This window comes from Poecilia formosa, unplaced genomic scaffold (genome assembly GCF_000485575.1).
Source record: "Poecilia formosa unplaced genomic scaffold, Poecilia_formosa-5.1.2 Scaffold119, whole genome shotgun sequence".
Lineage (NCBI taxonomy): Eukaryota > Metazoa > Chordata > Actinopteri > Cyprinodontiformes > Poeciliidae > Poecilia > Poecilia formosa.
This window is the reverse complement of record NW_006800058.1, coordinates 1,314,979-1,325,906: the sequence shown is the minus strand read 5'-3', so window position 1 is coordinate 1,325,906 and position 10,928 is coordinate 1,314,979. Positions and strand designations below refer to the sequence as shown.

Below are 10,928 nucleotides of genomic sequence, written 5' to 3'. Positions count from 1 at the left end.
CAAGGCAACAGGTCTACCAACTACTCCACTGTGCAGCCAAGTTTTGAAATTCATCCCAGAAATTTCCTAGATAAAAAAAAACACAACTTGGAAAATTTCAGAGTTTAAAAATCCAAATTCACTGGAAAAAATTCCAAAAGTCAAAAGTTTTTCATTTTATCTTATTATTTTAATTTCGACTAATTCACCCCTACTCATAAACTCTTAAACATCTGGAAACATAAATTGAAGAGCTATAGGCTGTGTTGAAGAGTTTTTAATAGTTAATAAAACACCTTTAATCTTAGATTGTACCAATAATGTGCATATAATAAAAAAAAAGACTACAACCAGCAGTTTACCCTTCTATAACAACCCACCCTTACAAATCTTTGATGCTGCTGAACAGGAACGTTTTATCTTTATTAATATCCAAAATAAGGTATATTTATCAGAACTATTAAACTTAAATTGTTGCTTACATAACTTTAACACTTAAAAAGTATTACAGATGTTTAAAAATATGTTTCCACTCGCGGGTAATCAAATTAAAATCTTTTGAGCTCAACAATTTTTCAGAATCACAGTGAAAACTACTCTGACACCCCATCAGTGAATCCTGCAGTATGAATACATACCTTCATACTCCCAGACAAGAGTAGAAATTTACATCTATAAAATTCATAGTTTAAAGACTGGGCATCTACATAAATAGGCAGATACAAATGGCCTTTCCTAAATTTCCAGTGACAAGGAGCTCCTAAAAAAATAAAACTGTTTATCTGGCTTAGAAATCTATATTCAGTGTTAAAATGGTCATTATATGTTGTCTGGAGACAGGTCAGACAAAATAAAAATAATATTCTGTATGTGTACATGACGTGTGTACACATGAGCCAAGTTCTTATTATCACAACAATTGCTCCAAATGGGTCAGTTATGGCTGAGGGTAGTGTTATGAAATTCATTACATCAGTCTGAAGATCATGGCTGCACACAACCCAGCAATAAACTCAGACGAATGTTCATTTGAATGCTCCAAATGCAATATGGACAACCCTGACCACCCTGACCATTTTCAACTAATATATAGGTAATCCCATAATAATGCAAGTTTGCCCTCTCAAAGACTAATAAACATTCATTTTGCACAAAATACTTCACACTAGAACTGGAAGACATCTTAAATATCCAAAATAAAACCTGACAACCACAAACAATAAATAAAGAGCAAATAAAAGCCAAAACACAAACAAAATCATCACTAAAATGGATTATGAAATCCCTGTAAACAAAATTGCCCTTCAAAAAATATTAATCATCAGAATGGAAATGATCAAGCTCATTTTAACTGATCATGCGATCAATTGATTGTTTACTGCGACAGGCTTAGTTGTTAGTATAATAAAATCACTTTATCCCTACAAATTCATCAGTTCTAATTAAAAATACAAGACCAGTAATAAAATACTGAATCTTTTGATTGGGTCTGGGGTACGATGTGGTGAGGATGTGGATCATTCAGACTGCAGACTGTCTTTCAGTTCCTGCAGGATGTCAGTGGCGCTGCTCCATGGAATGACTTTAGCTGAAACAGAACAGTTGCCTTCCTGATCTCTTAGTCGGGTCAGCCTCTTATCCAGGGTGTAGCCCTGCCTGGGCATCACAACGTCACCCGCACTCAGACAGAACGCGGGGCAGAGGTCGTTACCACCGTCCCCCACGTAAAACACTCGCCCGTACACCTCGCCGCCGTCTGCCTTCTCGGAAAGGTACGTCTCCAGGACTTTCTTCTTGCACATGTTGACGGGGCACTTGGCACACTCGTGCAAGTGGTGGTGCTGCAGCTCCATGTAGCCGGACTCATTGATGCTGGCCGGGTTGGAATACACCTGGTCCACAGCTTTCCAGAGTCCCGCCCCCTGGAGGACCCATTCGATGAACATGGTGTTGGCATCGGAGACGATGATGCAGTCCACCATGCTTTTATTCTCTGATATGAATGTGAGCAGCTCCGGCATGCCAGGTGTGAAGGGAATGGTCTCCATGACGCTGCGGACCCTGTCGGGGGTGACCCCCTGGTCTCCTGTTAGAACCAAAGACAGAAATGATCAGAATGGAAAACTGGGGCGCAGATTAGATAAAAACTCTGTCAATTTTTATGTAATCTGAGTTACAGAAAGAGAGCTAAGGCCAAGGCTGAATTCCATTACCTAGGGTATTGCTAACCCTCTGCATATTCTTTGGCCCTTAAAACTAAAGTATGTAACTTTTATAAAAAATTTTCTTTGTTTGTTAAAACTGTCACTGTGTCATAACAGTTTGTTATGAGACAGGTAATCTGTGAAAAGATCAATCTCCTCCACGTCCCAAATGAGCTGCTGTCTGAAGAAATGCATGGCTCCCAACCAAAAACAACCAATCAGAGCCAGAAGGAGGGTATTATTGCTGTTAATCATCCTTGTGAACATGCCCCGAAATGTGCAACTTACCATTTCAGGAAGACGATTTATCTGCCATGCTAACTAGCCTCAGCATTCACCACAGGCTCTGCTGACGGGGAAAAGTGGTAGCTGTAGCACAAACATGGGCAAGATTGACAGTGCCAACATCCTCCTTCTGGCTCTGATTGGTTGTATATCTAAACTGTTATGGAACCAGAAACTTTTGCTAGGGGTGAGTTAACTTTCAAGTTAAAGTAGAGTTCATGGATAGACTCAGAGTTTGTTGAACCACCTCTGTGGAGGACTCACTGAGCACAATGGAGGACAAACTGAAACATAAGAAAAACTATGTAATAGGTTATAACCTATGTAGGCCATCACTCTGCCCATGTACTCAGTCCACTGGCCCCTCCTGTATGTGCTCTCCACAGAATCTGGGAGAGTCTGCTTCGGAAGACACCTTAAAGCAGGAAAAATAAAGATCACCAGTTAATAAACTGACACAATGCTTATAAAACACCCAGTTTCTTTGTACCCTCTGACATATATAAAAAACTTTTAATACATACTTGATGACCCAGATGTCACAGTTCTCGTCCACCACAGTGTGGTCAAAATCAAACACCATCAGAATCTTCATTTTTTGCCACACTTTCAAACAGCCTGCCTCGGAAAAGGAGAATTCATCAACTTCAAGAACATGTACGTTACATGTTTATTACTGGGCCACGTTTGTCTTTCCAAATCAAATCAATATTGAGTGACTCGATAAAACACACGCAGTTAAACATCGAATCTTTCAGGCCGATCGGAAAACCACGTTAAACTAATCATTTTTTCATTTTTTGTATGTTGTATTAGTGCGTGAAAGCTCCGTTTGAGTGTTCTGTTTTTAAAATGACAAGGTATTTACCGGACGTCTGGTGCAACCTTGTTTTCTTGCAAGTACACCTGGTAAATTCCCGTGTCCGCACTTTCACTTGATTTTAGCAGACCCAACGAGGATTATACAAACTTCTCTACGCTGTATTTTGGCTCAATTTACACAAACTTCAACTTAAACAAGTGAAACGAGAACGAAACTAACCCGTATTCTTCCTGTCATCAAGCAGTCGGTTCTACATTCAACTGGCTCGCGCTGTGCGGACATCTACCTGTTTTCTGCTAATTACCGCCCCCTTCTGGCTGTTTCTTCAGAATGTCACGTTATTATATATATTTTTTTCTTATATTCTTATTTTTTTTACAAAGGTAAATTAACCTTTTGATTTCTTTTAACTGTGCTTTATGCTTGTTGTAAAGTTCACATAAAATTATAATCATTGATATTATGATTATTTCATTATTATTCAATAACAAAAAATAATGATAATGAAAATCATTAAAAGGGTTCAATAAACGTATTACAGCCTTGTGGCCACTGAGTGGCAGCATCGAGCGAGCACCGCAAAAAGAACGTAAAGACGAAGAAGCTTCTAGTTCCTGGTTGCATTAAAAAACATTTTTACACGGTGTGAGTTCGCAGCCAGTTTCCGTCTGTCATTTTCTTTTTATCAGTTCGTTTTCTCCCTCTGACCAGTATGTTCAAAGGGTTCGGGACGTGGCTGGGTCTGGAGAAGACGTCAGAGGAGAAGGAAGGCCTCAGTGTGGAGCAGGAAGAGAAGGTGGTTGAAGCCCAAAACGAGGTAAACAAACAGCAAGCAGCTGAGCAGGATGATGAGGCATCGGAGACGAAAGAAGAAACCCCAGATCACAGCAAAGGACTCGGTGGTGAGGGGCAGATGTTTCTATTTTCTTCTGAATGATCATAGCTAGATGCGGTCAGAGGTTTGATCCACTCCTAATGGTCATGAAAGATGGATGTTTTGTTTATTTTGAGCTCTAAGTATTTGTTTGATCTATTTTCGCAAAGTGGAACGATTAACGTGCAGTTTCAACCGTTTTAGTCCCTCACATTTTAATCTCTTGAGGATTTTCTCAAATTAAAACATATCTTGGGTAAATTGTAGTTTTATAAAAACTGTAAAAGTCCTTTGGATTTATTCTTAAGAAGAACTGCCAAGTCCAGGGTGATCCATTAACCAGTACCAGGTAAACAATTCTTCAAAATCATTCTGCCATGATCTGATAGAAAGACCTGTAGGATCAAAGGAATTTGTTTAAGCTGCTTTTGAACAACTAACCATAAACTGGAAACTGGTGGATCACCAGTGTTACTGGGACAGGTAAACCAGTTTGAAGACAGCTGCATGAGCAAACAAAGACTAAAAGCTATAGCCTCACCTTTCAGTTGATTGTATATATGCCAGCTTTTTGGAGCTAAAATATTATCTTCAATTTGTAAAACTGTTATTTTTAAAAAAGGAAATATGCTATTGATTATCACTTATTTATCTTTTGAGTTTGGGGGCCTTTTTCTACCAGTCATAGATGAGTTGAAACGGGCTAACAAACTGGAACAGTATTCTTGTGGAAACGGTCAGGGAATGGAATGAAGGAGAGTTAAAAGCCATGGAGTGCCAAAGCATAAAAATAATTATCCCAATCAAACTTATTTAAAGGAACAATGCAGGAGAAAGGGAAGGATAGTGACAGGGAGATATAGGAGCCTCTGGGTAAAAACCACGAGTGGAATGGTCATACAGCCAAAAGACCACAGTAACACAGAAACAAAACATTAAAATTTAATATTAACAACCTGTGTTACCCATAAAGAGTGGATGTAAACTTCTGAGTGTTTTGGAAAAACCGTGTCAGTCTCCCACACCTTGTGTAACCCTTCTGTTCTCTGTTCTGCTTCCACCAATTGAAGAGTTCATCTTCAGTTTCGCCTCCAGTGCCACCAAGAAGTTGTCAGAGTCTGTAGTGGGGACTGCTCAGACCATCAAGAAGACGGTGGAAGAAGGGAAGATCGATGGCATCATAGATAAGGCACTTTGGTCTTCTGGCTTAAGGGACTTTTAGGAAACGTTTCTTCACAGATGGTTGAATTTGTTTTTTTTTAAGGGCGGTGTTTGACTTACCATTTGTTCTCTTAAGACAGTTAATTGGTCTTCTGTTGATTGTATTGTAAACTTGTTTGTGTGTGTGTTTTTTTGCAGACTATTCTGGGAGATTTCCATAAGGAGCAAGAGAAGTTTGTCCAAGAGAAGAAGGCCAAAAAGTCAGGTGAGAGAAAGACCTCTGTGTTTCTGGCAGCAAACCTAAGGCGAAGCCCTGCAGACACATGCAGTGCACTGGAAATCTATTCCATCTTCTGCAATGTATTTGATTTTATTATAAGGGGCAACATAAAGTTTAAGGTTTTTTAAAATGGGGGAAAAAAATAACACACAGGGATTTCAAGATGTTCTACTAATACAAATCTGAAGAGTATGGTGTGCCCCTACCTGCTGGGCTGTGTAGAAACATCAACAATTGTTCTCAGATATCTCATCAGTCATTTTTTTAAATTTTGCTCCAAAATTAATCTGTTGGTAAAATGTTTAGTTTTAGAAACGTAATATAGAAATCACAATGTATTGAGATAGCAGAGATGTTGCCTTATCTGAATGGCCGGTGTCACTTGGTATTATACTGTTAATACTGTGACTGACTGACTGTCTCTGTTGGCTAATGTTTGTGTAGAAGCAGCAGTGCCTCCCTGGGTGGGCTACAATGAGGAGGAGACCATCCAGCAGCAGATCCTGGCTCTGTCTGCTGTAAGCAAATTCTACTCTGTGTGCAAAAAAAAGTACTGTCATTAGTGTTATTTGTATTTAGCATACAGTGTACCAATGTTATTATATCTGTTGATTTTAATCCTACCGGAGTAGCAAACAAAAAAAAAAATAATACTTGGACTTTGAAATGCAGAGTGTGCTATCTAATTGTAACTATTCTAAACTTACATCAGCTGATAAACACTAAATTTGCAGTGTTTAAATATTAAACAAGTTAACAAGTTTGGTAAACTTGTTAACTAAAGTTAACAAGTAAGTAAAGTTAACAAGTGTAGCATTGTACACCACTTGCAAACAAACGTGTCGGGATGCTTAATACTTAATGCCGTGCAACATGGTGGGTCTATCAGTCCATTACTCAGTGACCTTTGACCTCTGGGTCGTCTGGTTCCAGGACAAGCGGAACTTCCTGCGGGACCCTCCGGCTGGTGTCCAGTTCCACTTCGACATGGAGCACATGTACCCTCTGGCGGCCGTCATGCTGGAGGAGGACCAGCTTCTCAACCGCATGCGCTTCGACCTAGTTCCAAAACAGTAAGGGCTCCTTCAGTTCCTGTACGAAAACTCAAACCTACAAGAACCAATCAGGTGCAGGCCACTCTGTCTCCTCTTCTTTCGGCTGCTGATTTTGGACCTTTCCCTTTAACCTGCTATGGAAAGGACAGAAGTCACAAACTGGTCAATCAGGTCAAAATAGTTAAAGTTCCATGACGTAATTATGATCTTTTGTGTACATTGCCATTGGTTGGTAGGGAAGCCCATTTGTTTCTCTGATGTAAGAAGAAGATGAAGAGGCACAGTTGGAATCAAGATACATCTGAAAATAGTTTGATATTAAAGTAGTTTATCTTTTTTAAATAGTTTAGTTTTACTTTGAAGTGTTGCAATACATTACATTTGATTTGACTGGTAGTGACAATCATCTCATGGGTTATGACTACCAATCCAGTCAAAACAATCACTTTCCTGACATTATTCATTAAAACATAGTGTTGTCAATGTCTCCAACCAAAACTACAAAGATACAAAATGGCGGAGAGGCTGAAAAGACCAGAATATCTTTACACCTTATCCCCAGCAGACCCGCAGGCGTCACTTCTTCATGTCATGCCCCAATTGTCTTGGAACTACTAATGATTTGCTCCTTGATTGTCACAATATGTGAAGATGTGCAAATACTGTCATGGGTTTGCGTTCTTACAGGGTGAAGGAGGACGTGTTTTGGAGGAATTACTTCTACAGGGTGTCTCTGATCAAGCAGTCGGCGCAGCTCACAGCGCTGGCTGCCCACCAGCAGCAGCAGCAGCAGCAGCAGCAGCAGAAGGACGGCGGGGAGGGCGGGGACAGCGTTTCACCTGACGACATTGTCTTAAAAGGTCCTGTTTTAGTTTCCTTTCTATATTTTTCGTGACTATTAAAATTTTGCCGAATCAGCCACAGAGTTACAAGGCGGTCTGGAAAATTCTAAAAAAAAAGAAAAAAAAAAAGAAAGTATTTTCCAGGTCTGGATTAGTGTGGAAAATCAGGAAAAATGTTCCTAAACTTGTCTTTCTATAGATTTCTCTAGTTTGTGGGTTTTGCAAGTTGCGTATCACCAACCTGATCACTGCTGAAACATCTGGCATGAATTCATCTTAAAGTTTAGTTTTTATATTTCAAATAATAATAATAATAATAATAAAGCACAATGTATTTATTTGTAGTCATCACAGAATCCATGTGTGCAGTTTTGCAATTGCTTGAAGGTCCTTATATGCAATATTTGGTTGAATTTTATGTTTCAGGTGCCATACATTGAAATTCTTTATTAAAATGTGGGCTAAGATCATATCATGACACTGGGTTACAAAAAATATTTTTTGGAAGTTGTCTATGTTTTTCCAGCTGAATTAGGACTATTTTGCACAGCTGAATCCAAAAATGACATCCATTTTTCTCAGTCAGGTCAGGTTTTTAATTCTAATTTGATTTAGAGAAATTTGATCTTCTGACTAAATTGATGACATTTTGTGGCATTATTAGTTAATTTGCTCATAAAAGTTTTTAGGAGAAAAACACTGTTTTCTAACAGAGTATACTTTTACAAACTTGAAGATTTCTGTAAGTTGAATAATAAACACTGATAAGGTAAGTACATGTGAATTGAACATTACGTCTTCATTGTGTGAAATCCTCCGTCTCTTTCCTGTCCTGATGGAATCTCTCCTCCTGCTCTTCACTCATTGATCAGATTCTCAGGAAACTGATCCAGATGTGAGAACAAGTCCTGCATTTTGATGCTCATGTTGCTCCATAGTTCAGAGAGAGTTAACCTGATTGAGCAAAACCAATGTGATTTTTGGATTCAGCAAATCAAAATGACCCTAAAACAGTTAAAAACTGCAGACAATTTCTTGGCTGTTGACCAGTGTTGTCATAATCATCAAAATTAGATTTATTTTTGATATTGATCAGCTCTAGTTTATATTTTAATTATACTTAAAATATTGGAAACCACTGGACTGAGAGCCTTTTGAATATTAATGTAGATAAGTTTTGTGAGAAAAGAAATCTGTCTCTTGTTAAAATGGTTTTGAATCCTTGTTTCATTAGAAGAAGCATTTTAAAATATTGCTAAACTTGCCTATTAACAACAGTCTACAGCAGCCCTGCTCCCTAACCCACATAGGCAGATGACTTTAAAGTTCATGAACTGGAAAGTTAAACATAATATTGGTTCTTTGCAGATGTTAGACCAAAAACTCCACCAGTTTCCATCAGCGACATACAGAAGGTAAAAACATGACCCTGAATAATGTTTTTTTATTTTATTTTTTATATCGTGTTTAAAAAAGAGGAAAACCAGTCATTTAACTTTAACCTGCCTGCATACGCAAACCTCAGGCATCCCACGAGGAGGAGGAAGAGATTTCAACAAGTCCTGGAGTCTCGGAGTTCGTGAGCGACGCTTTCGACTCGACGGGGATCAACCATGAAGACCTGAGGAAAGAGATGGAGCAGCTGGTGCTGGACAAGAAGGACAGTGTCCCGTCTCCAGACGGTCAGCCTCCTCAGCGCTCCTTTACTGTCGATTTTTTATTTTTTTTATTTTTATTTTTTCATGCTGAATGAAACCAGTTTTGCTGTAAATCCCAAACTGTTCTGATCATTGCTTCCCATCCAGATGAGGCAGCAGACTGGGAAAAAGAGCTGCAGCAAGAACTCCAGGAGTACGAGGTGGTGACCGAGTCAGACAACAAGGACGACCAGTGGGACCAGGAGATCGAGAAGATGCTCCAGTCCGAGGACAGCTAGGGAACAACGGCGCATAAAACCGCAGCTCCGAATCGACCACCAGTGATGCACGAGGGCCGACACGCCCAAACCCCTTTTTCCTTACGCAGTAAAGTTGATCCAGCAGTAGCAAAAGTGCATCAGTTGGAGGCAGGGCGGGTATATTAATGAAGTAGTACCTTCTTAATTAGTTTGATCTTCTCCTTTTCCTCCAGCCTCTGTCTTTTGACTTGCACGTCCTCTAGAGGGAGCTCTGGGACAACTTACACCAGTTTTACACAATAGGTGGCGTTCCCTTCTTGATTGGACAACTATGTGTTGCATAGTAAGGAAGGTTAAATGTAAAATTAAGCGGCATGTAAATAAAGACAGCTGAAACACTATTTGAAGTTAGATTTCCTTCATTATAAAATATTTTATCTCTTCTTATTTTGTGCACAATGTTTCTCTATAGCTGGAAAACTGTACTTTTACTGTGATTTTCTTACTTTCTTTGGATTCTTTAATAAATGATAATGTTATTTGAGACCAGACTGCGTCACATCTATGGTGGAGAATTTACGGAATGAATAATGCTGGAAGTAGATTTAAGCTATAGTGTCACTGCATCATGAACACAACAAAAAGTTTTGCCACCATTGCAAAATGTTTTTAACCGACTTGACATGAAGCTGTCTTTAATTGCGAAGTGGAAAACAGTACATGACTTTCAAACATTTTCTATAAATAAGATCGAATATTGTGGCTTTTGTTTTTTCGGCTGCAGTGACTCGACATTTTGTAGAAGCTCCTTGTGCAGTTACCACTGCTAAGTGTTTCAGATTATGTCCACATGTACAGACTGAACTGCAGTGATGGGCACTCTTCCACTAATCTACTGATAGTGGAGCTAATATTTTTGTGTGGCTGTTTAGTGATTGTGCTAACTTGGAAGACATTTAGTGCTCTTTGCTTCGCCTAAATATTTTTTTTTCTAGATAAATTCTGAAGCGCTGATTTACTTGGCCAATTTGTAAACTTTCAGTTGAATAAAGTTTGACATTTGTGATGAAGGTTTGGTCATCAACTATTAACTACATCCTTACACGAGCAGTCAGACGTTTATATTCATGCTCTTATTTTGAAGTGAGTTAAGAGTGGTTAAGCAGTAGTAATGCTTCTTCTCTCTATTTCCCAATCACTATTTCAATCAAGAAGTAAGTTCTATGTACATAATGGCAAACAGAAGAAAATCTGTGAAAATCATTGATTGATTCTTTCTTTCTTTTCTTTTTTTGCTGAAATGAACCAGTTAAAACAATTGTTTCTTGTACCAGCCTTTAACGAGTTAAGCCACTGGTCTAGAACCAGTAGTTGTAGTTTTCCCACAGCATCCTGTTTGACCACAAGTCTGAGCGTGTTCACCTCCCCGCATTCCCATCCTACACTTCGCCCAAATCGACAACTCAGGGATGGAAGAGAAGAAAGTCTAAGTGAGCGAGGGAGTGAGTCAGCCAGTGTGGAATGACAG

The 10,928-nt window shown here is 39.0% G+C and overlaps 2 protein-coding genes across 3 annotated transcripts; one reads left to right on the top strand and one right to left on the bottom strand.

Annotated features, from left to right (window-relative positions):
* Positions 1–1,254: 1,254 nt before the first annotated feature.
* Positions 1,255–3,601, bottom strand: phospho2 (phosphatase, orphan 2). 2 transcript variants are annotated; one of them, XM_007560726.2, is made up of 4 exons: positions 3,511–3,601; positions 2,993–3,086; positions 2,789–2,883; positions 1,255–2,065 (listed from the first exon to the last, which is right to left on the bottom strand). In XM_007560726.2, exons 2-4 carry the CDS (start codon positions 3,061–3,063, stop codon positions 1,497–1,499), a joined length of 735 nt encoding a protein of 244 aa, XP_007560788.1. In that variant the 5' UTR covers positions 3,064–3,086; positions 3,511–3,601; the 3' UTR covers positions 1,255–1,496. The 2 variants fall into 2 exon arrangements, with proteins under 2 accessions (XP_007560788.1, XP_007560790.1); XM_007560728.2 differs by having other exon boundaries at positions 3,337–3,578.
* Positions 3,602–3,878: 277 nt separating this feature from the next.
* syap1 (synapse associated protein 1) lies at positions 3,879–9,946 on the top strand. The gene is made up of 9 exons (XM_007560725.2): positions 3,879–4,193; positions 5,236–5,354; positions 5,525–5,591; positions 6,051–6,124; positions 6,540–6,679; positions 7,349–7,521; positions 8,872–8,918; positions 9,029–9,185; positions 9,309–9,946. Exons 1-9 carry the CDS (start codon positions 4,004–4,006, stop codon positions 9,437–9,439), a joined length of 1,098 nt encoding a protein of 365 aa, XP_007560787.1. The 5' UTR covers positions 3,879–4,003; the 3' UTR covers positions 9,440–9,946.
* Positions 9,947–10,928: the final 982 nt, after the last annotated feature.

Bases quoted from the DNA above. Each gene is read 5' to 3' on its own strand.
- phospho2 (XM_007560726.2), bottom strand. From the start codon at position 3,063: ATGAAGATTCTGATGGTGTTTGATTTTGACCACACTGTGGTGGACGAG. The intron at 2,884-2,992 runs GTATGTATTAAA...TCCTGCTTTAAG, and splicing joins TGTGACATCTGGGTCATCAA to GTGTCTTCCGAAGCAGACTC. The intron at 2,066-2,788 runs GTTATAACCTAT...TGGTTCTAACAG, and splicing joins CAGAGTGATGGCCTACATAG to GAGACCAGGGGGTCACCCCC.
- syap1 (XM_007560725.2), top strand. From the start codon at position 4,004: ATGTTCAAAGGGTTCGGGACGTGGCTGGGTCTGGAGAAGACGTCAGAG. The intron at 6,680-7,348 runs GTAAGGGCTCCT...GCGTTCTTACAG, and splicing joins TTCGACCTAGTTCCAAAACA to GGTGAAGGAGGACGTGTTTT. The intron at 9,186-9,308 runs GTCAGCCTCCTC...CTTCCCATCCAG, and splicing joins CAGTGTCCCGTCTCCAGACG to ATGAGGCAGCAGACTGGGAA.